Source organism: Callospermophilus lateralis, chromosome 15 (genome assembly GCF_048772815.1).
Source record: "Callospermophilus lateralis isolate mCalLat2 chromosome 15, mCalLat2.hap1, whole genome shotgun sequence".
NCBI classification, from domain to species: domain Eukaryota; kingdom Metazoa; phylum Chordata; class Mammalia; order Rodentia; family Sciuridae; genus Callospermophilus; species Callospermophilus lateralis.
Window position 1 is genome coordinate 67,025,737 of NC_135319.1, and position 17,272 is coordinate 67,043,008.

Here is a 17,272-nt window from a genome sequence, read left to right on the forward strand (position 1 = left end):
CAGCCACAAGAATCATGGGAAATACATTTCTGTTGAAAAAGTCACCCAATCTATAGTAATTCATTTAGCAGTCTGGATTGGACCAGGACAGAGTAAACCTGCAGTTGGCAAAGGAATTTACGGGACCACACATTGCTAAGAGAACTTGAAGAGGAGCAGCACTGGTGGACTTGGATTCTACACCCTGCCCTTCTGAACCACCACATGAGCTTCCACCTCTGAGATCACCTAGGCTCATTCAGCACCTTCCCACTGGCCAGGGAGCCAAGAATGAAATGGAGGTGCTTGGTCACTGGTTGGGGAGTTGGCCTGTCCCTGAGACCAGAGGGCAGAGTTCTGTCCTGCTTCCAGACAATCCCAGGTGCTCCTCTTCCTGAGAAGCCAGTCATTACTCTGGAATCCTGCACAGAGCTCCTTAGCACCCTCTCTTCCCAGAAGAGGTTGGGACAGCAATAGGGAGACCTGGAAATGGAAGCAGCCTGGGTGAATGCAGAGCCTGCCTATCTCCAAGCTCCCCTGGTAGGACTTCCACAAACCCAGAGATTATGTCCTGATGGAAAAGTCTGTGAGGTCAGAGCACTGCAGGGTTCCAGAGTAATAGAGTCCCGAGCAGAAGTTAAGAGCTTAAGTGCCAAAATGTTATTTTCCTCCTCCTCCTCCCCCCCTTCCTCCTCCTCCTCCTCCCCTTCCTCCTCCTCCTCCTCCTCACTAAACTACAATAACTGATACTACTTCTGGTACTGGAGATTAAATACAGGGCCTCACAAATGGGAGGTAAGGGCTTACTACTGAACCACACATCCTACCTTTAAATTTATTTAGTTTTCTTTTTTTTTTTTTTTTGAGACAGGGTCTTGCAAACTTTCCCAGACCGGCCTCAAACTTTGATTTCTCCTGCCTCAATCTCCAGAGTAGCTGGGATAAAAAGGATAAACCACAGAAACTTAACCAGTATCACATTTCTGGCTCAACTCCTGACTCCACAACTTAGGGGCTGCTGCCACTATGGTCAAGTTATTTGATTTCTACATATCCCACTTTTCTCTTATTTAAAATGGAAGCATACAGTAAAACCTCAAAGAGTAGCAGTGAAGGTTAAACAAAAAGACTCTTGTGAATTGATTTGCAAGGTTTATTCAATATTTGATTTCTATTCCTATCCCACATACTAATTCTTTGGCTTCCTGCTGTGTTGTGCTACCTGCCTTTTTCCATGTAGAAGACTCCACAATTACAATTTGACAATTGGAAGTATCTCCGAACTTTCCTGCACATCTTCTGGAGGCAAGGGCATAGGGAAGGGAAGGGATTACCCCCTGGTGTCTAGCTATTCCCTGTAAAGCGTGCCGGTGACTGATAGCTCCAGTGCAAAAGCGTCTTTGCCTGTGTGGCTAACGCTGTGCGCTGTCTTGGGTTAGCATCCTAGATGGGAGGGGGGTGGGGCAGATCCATTGTTTGTCCATGACTTTAGCCCCCCCGCACCCCCCCCCGCGTTCCTCAGCTTCTGCGGGATGGAGGCAGGCTGCACCCACACTCTCTGCTCATCTCCTCGATGGAAACCAATTTTCACCTCCCACGCGTCTGGGAGAATAGGATGGCAATGTGAACAGTGGGTGCCACTGTGATTTCCTCAGTATTCCCTATGCAAATTACCCAATACCCAACCGTTATCCGTGAGCCGGGGACCATGACTGGATTTGCAACCAACTCCCACTGACGGACCAAGTCCTCTCCCATTTCCAGAGAGAAGTCTCGCGGACGACTCCGCGGGATGCCAAGCAGAAGTCCAGCAGCCAGTAAAAGAGAAGCGAAGGAGAAAAAGCAGAAAAAGAGGGGAGGGGAGCCAAGATCTGTCGGCAGAGGCAACAGCAGATTGAGCCCAGCCAATGGTAACCCCAGGACGAGATGGCATCAAATTCCCTTTGGCCAATGACAGGCCAGAGTTTACAGGAGTCTCATTTGCATTTCGCAGAGGCAGGAGCTAGGGAGGCGCGCTGTAGGAGTCTGCAGCATCCCTGCGCTGTGATTCTTGTCGGTACTGCTTTCTGTCCCTTACCATCTCCTGCGATCATCACCACGCAGAGCTGCCGCGTCCCGGCAGCTCTGCGCAGGCAGCTCTGCGCACTTTGCCCCTTGTTCAACGAATAAAAGGTGCCTGAGTTAATACCGGGCACCGTCATCCCCTGTCAGCTCTACCCCTTAAATTTCGCCCGGGGAGATCCGCGCACAGCGGGTGGGCCTGCACAGCCATCCCGCGTGCAACAGCATAGTATTACGAGCGCAGCTCCACCGATCGCTGAGCCGAAGTCCACCCTCAGTCTCAGCTGTGCCAAATTCGCTCCGCAGCCTCAGCCCCGGGATCGTGATCCCAGCACCCTGAGAGCCAGATGCCCGCCCACATGCTGCAGGAGGTGAGCGTCCCAGAAGTGGCCCCCAGCCCCGCGGCCGGAACTGAGGGTCCTTTAGGCTATTGGTTGGTGGGAAGACAGTTAAGAGCTCCTGGACTGGGCCACATTTCCAGAGTTCTGCAGACCTCGATTGATTAGGGGTGTGGATTGTAATGTGAAGGATGGATTCGCCAACGTTTTTTCATTTCTTAAGTTTTAAAGTAAAGAAAAATCTGTGGAATTTCATTTTTTGTGTTACTAGGTGAAGTTTCTCTCTCTCTCTCTCTCTCTCTCTCTCTCTCTCTCTCCTGCTCCTTCACCTGCAGATCTATCTGCACATTTTTTAGGGAAACTTCCCCTCTGTTCCTTCTTGGGGTACATACAACACTCGAGTATCCTGGGCACTGGGGCAGGGACATGTACTGTACACTCCCCCTCAGCTGCATTAGGGGTAAAGTGCCCCTCCTGCCAACAAGGAATCTCCTCACTCTCCACTTCCTCTCCTTACAGATCTCTAGCTCCTATACCACTACCACCACCATCACAGCACCTCCCAAGGAGGAGAAGACGCTTACATACCTAGAAGAAGACATCCGCCCTGAAATAAAAGATGACATATATGACCCCAGCTACCAGGATGCAGAGGGCCCTAGGCCCAAGCTTGAGTATGTCTGGAGAAACATCATCCTCATGGCTCTGCTGCACCTGGGAGCCCTGTATGGGGTCACACTGGTTCCCACTTCCAAGTTCTACACTTGGCTCTGGGGTAAGAAGGGTCCCTTGTCTTGAGCAAGTACCTTAGGTTTCTCACTGGTCTTTGATAAGGTGGGGTCTCCACTGAGCAGCAACCACTCTTTATTCAGGTTTTGACAGCCATAAGTCTTTGGTTGCCTGAGAGACTGACTGGGCTGGGGATAGAGACTTAATCCTAGTAGGATTAAGATGCAAGAGAGACAGTTGTCTGGGTCCCTTCCTGGGAAGTAAACATTGAGACGAGATGCAAGGGGGCTTTGAGTATAGATAAGTGAAAGAGAGTTTACTGTCCCAGAACCCAACATTTCTGTTTGAGTCATTCATTTGAATGCCTGTCTCTGTCCTGCTTCCCACAAGTCCACTACCTGAGAGTCATGGGAACCCTGGTTTTATCGGTTGCAGGTTGAACATAGACAGGAGATAAAGCCAAAGGAAACTGCTCAGGAGGAGAGATCATAATAAAGCATTGAACACCAAAGGTGGTTATCCACAAAACTATTTTAACTTGACTGTTTGGCTAGACCAACCTCTTCTATCATAGGGGTAGAATAACAAGGCTCCTATATGACCCAAGTTGCACGGATGTCTTGCTGTCAGGTAGGTCTCCTGGGAACAGCAAATTTCAGTCAAAGAAATGTTCTTAGAATGACAGACGTTGCAGAATGTTTCATCCTCAGCCCACAAGCTCCTTCCCTTCTCTCCAGATGCCATGTAATGACAAGAACCCAGCACTTTCTAATACTAATTTTCCCTAGCACCTACCCATTCTTCCTTGGAAGGGACAGCCAGGCCAGAGAATAGAACCTTGAGCAGCCTCAGTCTCCAATTGCCAATTCATCTCTGAGCTGTCTTTTTATCAATTCTTTCCCAGATCCCATGGCTCGGGGCTGTTAGCAGGTCTGCCCCCTGGATCCACGAATGCACTTTACAAGTAGATTCACCTCTGCCCCTGAGGCTGAGTTAGGAAGGGAGAGTAGGAAGCTCTTGAGATCTAGAGGCAAAATTACTGCTCTCTGTTGGGAGAGTCAGGACCTGCTCTCCAAAAGACAATCAGAGGTTTTCTGGAGCAGTCTCAGGTGTGAGGTATTTTCTAGCAGTTGTCTTGGGAGGGTAGTAGTGTAGAGTTGGTTGGCAGGTATTAGATGGTACCCCACTGCCCAACTTGAGCTCTTAGGTGTTATAAGTGGTGAGATCTGATCCCTTGAGTTTTGTCTTGGAAAATTCTCCAGGTGCCATGCAACTGAAATGACGTCCATTCTTAGGATGGAACTCTTTCCATGTACCAAGAGGGGAAAATACTACCTTGTAAGGATTAGAATGTCATATTCTTTAGGTCACTGTGTTTCATCCCAGAATTTCTCCTAGATCACCTATTTCAAGAGCCTTCTTTCTCTGAGGACTATAGAAGAGTCCTCAAGCCAGGGTTGAATAGCTATCTCTGGCAAAACTTAGGGCTGAAGGGTAAAGCTTCTACTTCTCGGGGCAGAGTTATGAGATGCTGCTTAGCCATCAGTGTGGACACTGTCATTCCCAGGGTATGGGGGGCGGGGAGGGAGAACAAATCTAATTGACTGAAACTTCTATTTGACGTATTGACAGGTATGGAGAGAACAGGCACCAGAGTGACTGGGATCTTGTTACAATTCCCCTGTTAAAATGGGATGACATGTGCTTTTTTGGAAACAATGGGCCAGAGCCATCTGCCCCATGAAACAACTCTAGATGCTCCCTTGCCTCTTGTCTAAGTGCTTCTGCTTTGCCCAAAGCCAATGTCTTCTTTGGTGGTTGCAGGGATTTAGCTCCACTGTGGTTTATTCTGGTACAGATGGAGTGAGACACTGTATCAGGGAAGAAGATCTCAACCACCACTTGGCCAGAGGGCCTAAGTTACCTGGGTCCTCAAGCCCAGAGCAAAGGGAATGTGGCCAGAACTTTCCATAGACAGTCACTGTCTGTGTGGCTCTCCTAGGAATCTTAAGGAGGAGCAGGATAGGGTATAGTAGACAGGAGCAAGAGAGGAGGAGGCTCTTTAGAAAACTGTTATCCCTGTCTGTAGAAGAACTAGAACAATTTGTTACAATGTGCTGTCTTGAACCACAACTAAATGTGATCCCTGAAGATCCATAGTTGTACCTGCCAGGTCAGAATGAAACATTGCTAATAGTTTCTCCCAAGGCCTCAGCCCCTGGTTCCCTACCCTCCTTTCCCCAGGAAAGATCATATCTGACACCTCCTAAGTCTGCAAACTAAAGGAAACTGAGGAAGGATGATGTTAGTATTCCTCTACCAGCTTTGAACATTCTCAGCTATGTTTTGTTTTTTGTTTTTTGTTTTTTTTTTTTTTTAAAGAAAGAGTGAGAGAGAGTGAGAAAGAGGGAGAGGGAGAGAGAATTTTAATATTTATTTTTTAGTATTTGGCGGACACAACATCTTTGTCTGTATGTGGTGCTGAGGATCGAACCCGGGCCGCACGCATGCCAGGCGAGCGTGCTACCGCTTGAGCCACATCTCCAGCCCATTCAGCTATGTTTTGAATTAGCATTGATTTGTGAGAATCTGGTTGAAAGAGCAACATTGCAAAGGAGAGACCTGGGAACTGGGCATGGTTCTAGAGGGGCAGAAGGCTGAGATAGAACAAGAACTTCTTGTTGACACACAAAGCCTAGCTTCAGACCCCGGCTTCAGTTTTCCTAGCCAAGTGATGCTTGATAAACAGGTCTCCTCTAAAGCATCTATTTCCTCACTTGCAAGGTGCGCCTGTGTTGGTAACATCCTTCTCAAGAAGTGCTATAAATATGAAATGCTCACATCTATGGTAAAGCTTGAACCATATATAACTGTGCAGGGCTGACTCTTTCAGGGCTGCACTGCTTGGTACAATATTGAAAAGCTTTTATACCAGCTGGTCGCCACAGCTCTGCATCCCCTACAATTTTGGGTTCTTCCAGCTTAATAGCACCAAGATAGCTCTGGTTGCTATTTTTAGAAAACTCTTGCTCATGGATTTTAAGCTTTGTAGGAGTAGCCTGGGACTCTGAAACTTTATATAAGGTCGGTTAAGGTCAAAACACATAGAACCTTGAATAATGCCCCTGGACACAGACAATGACAGTGGCACAGTGATGAGAGATTTATTCCTCTCTTACTGTCCTGCCTCCCTAGTTCCTGGGAATCCTTAGCTTGTTTCCATTCCTACATGGAAAGGATGGAAAATGTTGATATTTTCTCAATTATGAGGCCTCAGATGTCAAATCATCCCTATGGTTCAGGGGGAGCAGATCCTCACCCAAAGCCTAAAGCACACACAGGCTCTGGCGTTAGGAGAGCAATTTGACATGACTTTATGGACTTACCTGTTGGTGACTCCTGCACTGTCTTGTCCTGGCAGCCTATGCATACTATTTAGTGAGTGCCTTGGGCATCACAGCAGGAGCTCATCGCCTGTGGAGCCACCGAACTTACAAAGCACGGCTGCCTCTGCGGCTCTTCCTGATCATTGCCAACACCATGGCGTTCCAGGTAAGAAGCTGGTGCTGCTCAGCTCTCAGTCCGTAGTTGATCCAAGGTGGAACGAAGGGGATCTGTGCCTGGAGAGGAAGCCCCAGCAGGCAGTCATTGACCTTTCCAGTCTTCTGAGGTCCTCTCAAATGAGACATTGCTTAGATTTTTTAAAAAACGGAACTCTTCAGAATCACTAGGAAGGGAAATAGCGGGGGTAACTATATAAATCTGTAAAGGTATAGGGTCATTATACACTCTAAGTTCCCTGTGTTCTCACACAGTGTGGCCATTCATAAAGGATGACAACTCATAAGCCAGGCATTGAGCCTTGTTTTCTGGCCAGACATTGGATAATAAACTTATGCTTCAAGGGCATTATCTTGGAATCTTGCTACAGTTTCATTAAAATTAGTCTCATTGACTCAGGAACGCTGTTGTTTCAGGTAATAAGAGCAAACATCCCTATATCCTGACTGTGATAATCACTTCACATAGGTTAACTCATTAAGTCCTTATACACCTTAGGGGTAGGTCCTATTTTTATCCCAAATTTGCAGATGAGGAAACTGAGTCATTGAGAGGTTGGATGGACTGACCTTCTGGTCCCATCTGGGGCTGCCATGCTAGCTGAGCCAACTAGCAAGGTCAATTGTAGCACAAATTTATAACAAACAGGATGGAAAGGAGGGGACTTTTATACCTATTAAGTTATAGCAATGGGCACAGGATAGCTGGTGGTATGGAGCTTAGTTTGTCACAAGAGGAAACTAGAAAACTGTGTTAAGCCCCTTTGTCTTGGCCATATCTGAGGTCTTAACTATATCTGCATAATCATCTTTGCCCTAGCACCCTACCTGATGATGCTTGTGGGGTCAAGGGACGGAGGAGAATTTAGTATATTCTGGAAGAAAAGAAAGAGTCCCACACAAGCAAGAAGACTTCTGGAAATGTGGTCATGGCCATGAGTTTCATGCTGCTCTTAGGTTGAATGAGCTATGACTTGTGAAGGCATCAGGACAGAGCTCTCCAGAACTTTATCTACAAAATAGGACCTGAGGCCACCTGCTTCATACTTCTCCATGCCCCTTGTGTGGGCACCCCTTGAGGACCTTGTCCCTCATTCTTTGATAGAAGAATTGCAATGTTCTTTCTTAAGGAAATGAACATTGTGATTTACCTACATCCTCCCCACCATATAACATTCAGGAAGCAGCAGTGCTGTTCTTGTGGTCTGGGACTATAAGTCGCTTTTCTGCTCAGGCTCCAGGGAAGAGTGCAGAAGAGGGCAGGTCCCTTCATTTCTCCTTTGGAGCCAGACTCTTGGGGACTCTGTGAGGTTGGGCTGAGAGCCTTGGGCCCTTGCAGACATCCAGGCATTGGACTTTTCCCAGGAGGGCGTCCCTCCTCAGGCCTGTGTTCCTCTTCTCTGTCCCTCCAGAACGATGTCTATGAATGGGCCCGAGATCACCGAGCCCACCACAAGTTCTCAGAAACGGATGCCGACCCTCACAACTCCCGCCGTGGCTTCTTCTTCTCTCACGTGGGTTGGCTGCTGGTGCGCAAACACCCAGCTGTCAAAGAGAAGGGGGGAACTCTGGACCTGTCTGACCTAAAAGCTGAGAAGCTGGTGATGTTCCAGAGGAGGTGAGTGAAGGGAGGATGGGGCTGGGGATGTGGCCCTCGGCATCTGGGATTTGGGAACCCAACCTTTTCTCTTAACTCTTACAAAATGAAGTTGAGAATTTACTGGTTTTGTAAGTTCAAATCACTTATGGCCTTTATCTCTGAGCTATCTTGATGAAATCAGTTACATGCAACAAATCTTTCCTGACTGGAATAGTCACGGACACAAAAATGAAGGTTGTTAAGACCTCCCCTTCTAAGAATTTGTTGTCTGTTGGGGTGGAGGGATAAGGCAAGTACCCAAACCACCATAATAGGAGGCAATTTTTGGTCTGCACTAGGAGAGGTATGGCGTGAGGGTGCGTGCTCAGTGTGGACATGAGAAAAAGGGTTATGAATGAAGTAGTATCAGAATCCATCCATGGAGAGAGACTTTCACAAGTATGTGTGAGCAGGGACAGCACAAAAAGAAAGAATGGAATAGGCCAAAGTCTCAAGCATGTTCTATGAAGAACGTCCTTCTGCCTAACATGTAGGGCAGGGCAAGAAAAAGGACTAGACACAGACTCAAAATTTTATTCAGCAAACAGAATGGTTTCCTCATCAGCAATGTGACACAGTCAGAAATGTGCTTCAGAGAGGATGTTATTGTGCAGGTGAAAGTAACTACTAAGCCAGAAAGATGAGAGGCAGAGACACAGGTTAGACAAGAAGAGGGGCCATGGTGGGGAAGCAGTGGCAGTAAAAGAAAGGAGTTAGAGGTAGGTATGTCAGTCAGATGTGACTGCTAAAGGGAGGTAGGCAATCCATTCCCTTGAAATGTCAATGGCTTGGTTTTCATGGGAGTAGAATATAGGTCAGGGCCTCTGGAGGAACAGAGACCTGCAGGTGGCCAAGGACACTTGGTGTGCCTCCTGAGGGAAAAGCAGAGCAAAGAGTTAGGGAGTGGTAGCAGCAAATGGAGTCAAGGCCCCTAATGTAGACTGTGTGCCAAAGGTCTTGATGGCAAGCTAAAGATCCTAAGGCAAATGGACAATAGCACAGGCAGCAAAACTCTGCTGATGAGTTTGAGATTTGACTCTCACTTGTTTGATCAACATGGCCTTACGGTCTCATTAAAGATGAAAGAACTTCTTATCAGGAGACAGGTAATCCAATCTTCACTTCACTTGCTAATGGGGTGGTCCTAGAAAAGTCATTTAAGGTATTCACATTACCCCATCTAAAGTCGAAGGTATTATTATATACTCAAAAGTATTTCCACTCCATTTCCTTATGCTGGCTTTTGCCACCCTGTTCTCATGGTTTGGAGGAATGACAGCTCAGCCATGAGAGCAGACAGCCCAGGTAGGTGTGAGAGTTCTCTCTCTGCATACTCACTGTAGGATCTCTCAATCTAGGTACTACAAGCCCGCTGTTCTGATGATGTGCTTCATCCTGCCCACACTGGTGCCCTGGTTTTGTTGGGGTGAAACCTTCCTACACAGCTTGTTTGTTGGTACTTTCCTGCGGTACACTGTAGTGGTCAATGCCACCTGGCTGGTGAATAGTGCTGCCCACCTCTATGGAAATCGCCCCTATGACAAGAACGTTAACTCTGGAGAGAATGTCCTGGTTTCCCTGGGAGCTGTGGGTAAGTCACCAATGCCTAACATAACTGCATCCAGTGGTCTGCCTTTTGGGGTATTTGTCTAGGAGTCAGAAAAACCTGAATAAAGTGCTTTTATGACCACTTTACCTCTCCCCCTTATTGGGAATTAAACTCAAGTGTGCTCGACATTTTTATTTTTTTATTTTGAGGTAGGGTTTCTCTTGCTGGGGCTGGCCTCAAACTTATGATCCTCCTGTCTCAGCTTCCCAAGTCTCTGGGATTATTGGCATACGCAGCCATGCCTAGCTTTTATAACACCTTTATAATTCATTTTTTTTAAAACTATAAAACTGGGGTGGGGACAATATATTGGAAAACCCTCATGAGAATCAGGCAATAACTCTTATATGAATAGAAAGGGTGAAAATTAATACTACTTTTGATGTGAAGTTGTAAAACAGTATCTAAATGCTGCCTGTAATGAGTTTTCCTTTTTTTGGCACCTCTGAGCAGATCTGTAATCTTTAGTGTGGAAAATCTTGGTAGAAAAATAGGGTCACCTTCATGGCTTGTAAGCCTAGTACTTTATATTTAAATATGAACAAGTATAATTTGGTTCAATAAACTTCCCATACGCCACAGTTATAGTGTTTTGCTTTTTAAATGAATATGCCACGCTTTAATGTGTAGGCTATGCCTTATTGTTTAGTGATGCCAGGATGAGGGGCATCAGTGCAATGGTTGCAGGCTTTTACCATCATCTGTCACCCTGTCTCCTCTTGTCCTTTATTGTTAATCTTCTATTGTGTGCTAGAAACTCCCCCTTCCCTGAAATTGCTTAGGGAATCCTCTGATAGGGCAGGTAACCTTCATCAAAGTTCCTGCTTCTTGATCCAATCTTGACTGCTCTTGAACTTATTTGTCTCTGTAGTTCCATTCCCAATTGCCAGATCAAGAAAAAAGGAGTTCTTCCATCTGCCTTCATGGTTTGCTGTCCTTTTTTCCAAATTAATATAGACTTTGACTGAGACCTGAAGTTGGTTTTCCTTCTGCAGAATCTGTGCCCCTTTCTGCTCATGGATCAAAGCTGTTCTTCATCCAGTAGCACCTTGGCAGTCACCCTGCTCACATGCCTAAGCACATCACTGCATAACTCATTTTTCCTCATTAATTTCTTCCTGTATATTCTCAACCCAGACCACATTTACTAACTTTGTTATGAAATTTTTTTTCCTATCTCTTTTTGACTTGTATACAGCTTTCTGCTCCTTTCAGGAAACTTCTTGCCTGTTCCTACTTTGACTCATCTTTGAAATAAATCACCTATACTCTGTCCAAATCTGGGATTTTCGTAGAATAGAATAGTCTGGACTGAGATGTGTCCTGTGTTGTAAATGGAACCCCAGTGAGCTTCCACATCTGCAGGCCCTTTGTGACCCTCTGTTCAAACTGCCAATATCTTACTTTCTCCCATTTCTCATTTGCTTCTGCAAACCTGCTCTTTTGTCCATGTCCCCTCACCCATTGCTCTCCTCCACTCTTTCCTGCCATTCTCATCTTGTTGGTCTTGACTTACCCCAACAGTCACATGCTCATCCTCTCTGACAAAACTGACCTTCCTCTAGAGTCTTTCTTCAGCTCTTTGCCCCCGTTGCTCCCATTGACTCTCTCCCCTTTTTCCATTCCTTGTCTGTGTGTTTGATTCATTTTAAAATCTGATACCTACAGGCATGGTGAGTGCTCACTCAGAGCCTTGCTGTGAAGCCACAGGTGGAAGTGGCAATCCCGGGTCACCCTTAGCCTTAGTGTTATCCCTCCACCTACCAGTGCACACCATGGACAGCCTGATATACAGAAGGATAGGCACCTTGAGATGCCCAGGTTGGAGTCATTTGTTGGCAGAACCTCCTTTGATTGCTTGCTATTCTTATCATTACTGCTATATCTGGGGATGTTTTTATCTACAAAGGGTCCAACAACCTCTATTATCATGGCTGTTCTTTACCCAGGTCTGATAAGAGCCAGTGTTGTTAGTGTTGGAAGCTGTTGAGAAAGAAGGATCCTGCCAAGAGTTGCCAAACATTTTACCAATTACAGAAATTGTCCAGGATCCTAAATTTCTTTATTTTCCACTATAGTACAGTGAAATGCTCTTCCCAAGAGTTCTCAGAATCTCAGAAGTTGAGAGGTTTTCAGAATGGTTCTGTTTTATTGGTACCTCCTCCAACACATGATTACCTCAGAGAACTAGGAGCCAGAGTAGCCCACTGAACCAACAGAGGCTAGGAGAATACCTGACCCTGGCTGGGTCTGCTTTCTTCTGGTTTTCCCTGTTGCCATCATTCTATTAGAACCTTCCACCTTACAGGGACCATTAGTACAGAGTAAAACTTGTGTTTTTTACTCAGTTTTGTAAGAAACACAGCAATGGTTCTTCTTCTGTACCCTCCCCTCCCCACCCTAACATGCACAAAAGCAAAGAGCTCAAGGGTCTCAAGCCAGCATTTACTAAAGCTCTGTATTTTCCAATGTAAAATCCTTTCGTAGGATAATTTCTCTTATCCCCTAAGGGAAACTTCTCACCAAGGAAGTCATGGATGACCAGGCCCTCTTGACTCATTGCTTAGTCTGAGGGCTTCTGTTTGCTTCAGAGTAGAAGACACAGTGTTCATCCACTCATCCACTTATCAGTGGGTTTCTCCGAAGTTCATGGTACTCTGCTATGCAAGAGATATGGAAAACAGCAATCTGCCAAGCTCCCTAACTTCTCTCCTTGGTTTTTTTCCAGGTGAGGGCTTCCACAACTACCACCACTCCTTTCCCTATGACTACTCTGCCAGTGAGTACCGCTGGCACATCAACTTTACTACATTCTTCATTGACTGCATGGCTGCCCTTGGTCTGGCTTATGACCGGAAGAAAGTGTCCAAGGCTGCCATCTTGGCCAGGGTTAAAAGAACTGGAGATGGAAGCTACAAGAGTGCCTAAGTTGTGGGTTGTTCAGATTTCATTTCTAAAGCCATCTGGGTAGAAGTTTAATGTTCTGTTAATAACTACTGAGAAGTATTACCAGATGCTAAAGTTGATGACCTTAACCCATTCCAGTATTGTATTCTTTTAAAATGCAAAAGGTTTGATAACTTTTTTAGGTAGTACATATTTTAATCAGTAAGATATAAACATTTCTCAATACATATGCTTCCAAACATGTTGCACACTGTAAATACATACATTTTTACATGTCATTCTAAAAAATTATTAATAAATTCTAAAAAAATAAATTCTAAAAAAAAAGAAAAAGAGTATTTAAAACAAACAACTCAACTATTATGATAGTACTTTGCTAAACTTATTTCTTCTCTCTACTCTTTCTGTTGTTCTTTGCTTTGTTTGTGTTACCTTCCTTTCTCTTCCTTTTTATAGCCTCCTAACCAACCTATGTTCGGCCACTGGTCTGTGTCACCTTCCAAGCCTAGGCATAATTTCAGGCATCTAAACATAATGATCACTGCCCCAGATAACTCTTTCCTCAATATGTCCTCAGACTCAAGGTAGGTAACTCAAGCTAGACATACAATAAAACCTTCTGAGACATCCTCTGCTAATTATCTTCAGTCTAGGCTTTTCTAGATGGAATAGAGAGATAGCTTGATTTGGCATACAGCTGAAGAGCAGTTATATCATCAGGAAGAGAGATAGTATGAAGAATATGATTTATAAGCATGGTGTTGATATGGGAAAAGAGAAAAAAGGAAGCTTTTACAGGGATCAGACCCTGCATAGCACAGACACTGAGCCCCTTCACAGGGGCTTTTTTCCTTCACACAGTTTTCCTGTCTCTCCTGACTCAGTTATGGAGTTTGATGATAGGAAAAAACAGCAAATCAGTAACTAAGAATAAAGAAGCATTTGTGTAGTTGTAAGAGTGGTCTCTCCTGGAGAAGGACTTTATTTTTTGTTAATAACAAGGAGATGTCTTAGTTCATGGGATTACATTTCAAGTTGGATGTGTTCAATACAACATTACAGCAGCTCAGAGTTTTGAAGATACAATTGGGCCAAACTTAAAAATAAACAGACATAAAATCATTAATTGAAACATGCAAATGTTTCACTTAGAGTATTACCTCAGAAAAAGAAACTAGAAGTAAGGAAAGAATTTCCTGGGTGGTCTGTTCATTCCACAGATGGACAGGAGATGGAGAAGTTGAGGGACAGCTCTTATAGGCAGCTATAAGAGATCACTTCCTAAAGGAAGGACTCCAATGGCACATCCAGGGGAGTCAGAAGTTACATAGTAAGTTATTAAGTGTCCTCATGAAATAAGTTTGATGTTAGCTTCATTCATTAGTCTCAGTTTCTCTTAGGATTGAGTGAAAACTAGGCTTCTTCCCATAGTGTTGGACCCCTTCACTCCTTGTTCTGTGACCAGTCTACAAATGCAGGACTGTCTGGGGGATAGGTAGGAATAAATCTCTTAACCACCCTGATTCTGGATTCCTGGCTCTACCTCAGCCATCTTTTTTCTCTTACCAGTGATGTCTGTTCCCTGACATTTTCTTTTCTCTGGACAGGCAGCCTCCTGTGTATATTTAGGGCAGAGAGGACTTGCTGTCCAGGCGGCTTTCTCCTGCAGACACAATGCTCATTGGCACCAGCCCTGTGTCTCTTCAGCAGGTAAAGTTGACTGCCACTTTCCTGTGGCCTCCAGATCCTCTTCATCTCCACCACAATGAGTGTACCCCACTCTGACTGCTCTAGGCAAGGCTGGCAGACACTTTAGAAACATCTTTGTCTTGAAGAGGATCCCTTTCATGAGGCATAGCCAAGGCCAGTGCTCACATTTTTCCATTGAGCTGGTCACAGTAAAAAATGGCTTGTTGTCAGTCTCCTCTGGGACAGAACAGAGAGTGTTCAGCAAAGCAACTTGGGCTAATTGATGTATGCAGCTAATGGTGCAAAACTTTCAAAAAGAAGAGGCGGAAACAGCCTTCTGGGAAGTACAAAAAGGGGGGGCAGTTCCCAAGTGCAACACATTGAAAGGAGTCCCTGCCCTGGAGCCAGGATCTGCTGGAAAGCTTGGGCTAAGACGTGGGATCTTAGATGCCAGGAACTTTGTTGAACATTGTATATATTTTCAGAACCTGGGACCTTTCCTGTCCCTGTTCCTCAGTCATCAGTGCAGAAGCCTAACTCTGCTCTTTAGGATTGGCAGCATACAATACCAAATGCTGTTAACTGTTGAGGCCTAGTGGTGTGAGAGAGCAGGACCTTCCTTCCTGTGTTAGTTGTATAGAAGCTATAGGGGCCAGCCTGCACTAAGGTAGCCTTGTCTTTGAGCTGTTCATTAAAGTAGAAAAGAACTTTATAGAAGATCACTGTAGATCAGATCTACTGACCTGTACCTACCCCTGGAAATGTCTCTTGGCTGATTTTTATTCTATTGGACATCAGATGCCTGCTTTATGATACATGAAGAGCAAACTCAACTTTCTTTTCCAGTCCTGTTCCATGGAACTGATCCATGCAATGTTCATACACAAATGGTACAGACCCCAGGTTGAGAACTGCATCATATATGTGGGTATGTAGTAGGTAGAGGCATGCTAGTATAGTGAACAACACTTCTTAAGGTTCGAAGCCTCAATTCAAGTAACACAATAATGAGAAACTCTGCTCTTAGCAAGAGTGAGTTTCTAATGGTCCTTACCTTGTGGACATGTTGAAAACTGATTTCTGTGCCTTATCCTTTTTCTAACCCATGTTGCAGGTGAATCTGCCCTCACACTCTTTGAGTAGTCCTTTACTCCTTGAGAGACTATAACAGTGGCCAGTATCAATAAGAGCCTGCCTGGTGGGTTATCAGCACAGGTATTTGCAGGATTCTTTTCTGGGCTTCATTTTGGAAATTTATGGCTGTTTTTATTAAGTGTTCAAATAAGATGGTGAGTGGAAGTAGTTTGAATGTATTTATTATTCTTTAAATGAAATAATGGTGGTAGCACATAAAATAGAAAGTTTCTCTTTGGTTTATTAATATCCTGTGTGCAGTTTCTGAATAGATAGTACAAATAGGCTAGTTTGAAGGGTAAATGAAGTAAGGCAACTGTGTTACACTGGTGACTAAGATCTTGGCCTCTCTTGTCCCTGTTTTACCAACTTGCTATGTTAGCTTCACTTTTAAACAAACCTATTAATGAGATAAGGTCATTAATCCATTCAGAACCTTCTCAGAAGTCCCATCTCTGAATCTGCTACATTAGGGATTAAGTTTCCAATACATGAACTTTAAGGGACACACTGAAATCATTGCACCAGGCAAGTCACATAACTATACTGTGCCTCACATTTCCTTTTGTTCAAATGGAGTAATAATACTGACCTACCTCTTAGGCAGTTTAGAGGTTTGACTAAAACTTTTTATTAAGCCTTTGAGATCCTCAACAGAGAAATTCTCAAGCCCTGCAGACTTTTATAGTAGCAGTATCCAGTATGAAATTGACATGCACGTATGTCCTGGATACCATCATTAGCCTACATGGTTCTCTCAAGAAATTGAACGCATCTATTGGAGAAGTGGTATATAATGAGTCAGACAAAAATTGAGAATGCATTATCATTGCCATGAAAACATACACAGGATACATTTTCCTTACCTGGGTGGGTTTTTCTTCTTTTTATGTATGCAGTTATTTGTAACTGAAGAATAATTTTTGTAATATCAACCCCAAAGCTAGTGGTACTGACCTGAGATTGTGTTTGTTATTAATAAAAGTAAAGTGAATCTGATTGCACTTTGTCTTGGAGCTTTTTGGCTGTCATGTAGTCTCCTGGGGCCTGTCTCCGTGGCCCATCATCATGTATGTGTCCTGCACCATTAAGAGGAAAAACCTCAAAACAAACAAACAAAAACAGTAGAGTCACATCCCCAGTAATCTGCCCTGTCCTTCCTAAGGGTAACTTATGTTAACTGTTCAGCAATTCTGGGCAGCAGAAAAGAAGATGTCTGTTCCTATTAAATCGAACACCATTTTTTCCCTCATCTCTAGAGGGAAAACAAGGATATTGGGGAAAAAAAAAAAAAAGTCCGTCAGAACAGGAAAAGAAGAACCATCTAAATTGGACAGAAAGAAGGAAAACTATCTTTTTTTGAAGATGTTATGACATGCACATGGAAAATCCAAAAGAATACACACAACTTTTACTGAAGCTTATAAATTCAGTAATGTTGCAAGATATATTAGCAATATGCAAAAATCAGTTGTATTTCTCTAAACAAGTAATGAACACACTAAAAATGAAACTAAAGAAAGACTTCTATAATAGCATCAGAAAGAATAAAATAAATAGAAATAAACTCAACAAAAGAAGTCAACAGTATGGTACACTGAAAATTACAAAATGGTATTGAAAGAAA

The 17,272-nt window shown here is 44.3% G+C and overlaps 1 protein-coding gene across 1 annotated transcript; it reads left to right on the forward strand.

The window, feature by feature from the left end:
- Positions 1 to 2,026: 2,026 nt before the first annotated feature.
- LOC143381244 (acyl-CoA desaturase 1) lies at positions 2,027 to 16,644 on the forward strand. The gene is made up of 6 exons (XM_076834656.1): positions 2,027 to 2,411; positions 2,898 to 3,153; positions 6,529 to 6,659; positions 8,080 to 8,285; positions 9,665 to 9,897; positions 12,644 to 16,644. Exons 1-6 carry the CDS (start codon positions 2,388 to 2,390, stop codon positions 12,841 to 12,843), a joined length of 1,050 nt encoding a protein of 349 aa, XP_076690771.1. The 5' UTR covers positions 2,027 to 2,387; the 3' UTR covers positions 12,844 to 16,644.
- The last annotated feature ends 628 nt before the right edge of the window (positions 16,645 to 17,272 follow it).

Bases quoted from the DNA above. Each gene is read 5' to 3' on its own strand.
- LOC143381244 (XM_076834656.1), top strand. From the start codon at position 2,388: ATGCCCGCCCACATGCTGCAGGAG. The intron at 6,660-8,079 runs GTAAGAAGCTGG...CTGTCCCTCCAG, and splicing joins CCAACACCATGGCGTTCCAG to AACGATGTCTATGAATGGGC. The intron at 8,286-9,664 runs GTGAGTGAAGGG...CTCTCAATCTAG, and splicing joins CTGGTGATGTTCCAGAGGAG to GTACTACAAGCCCGCTGTTC.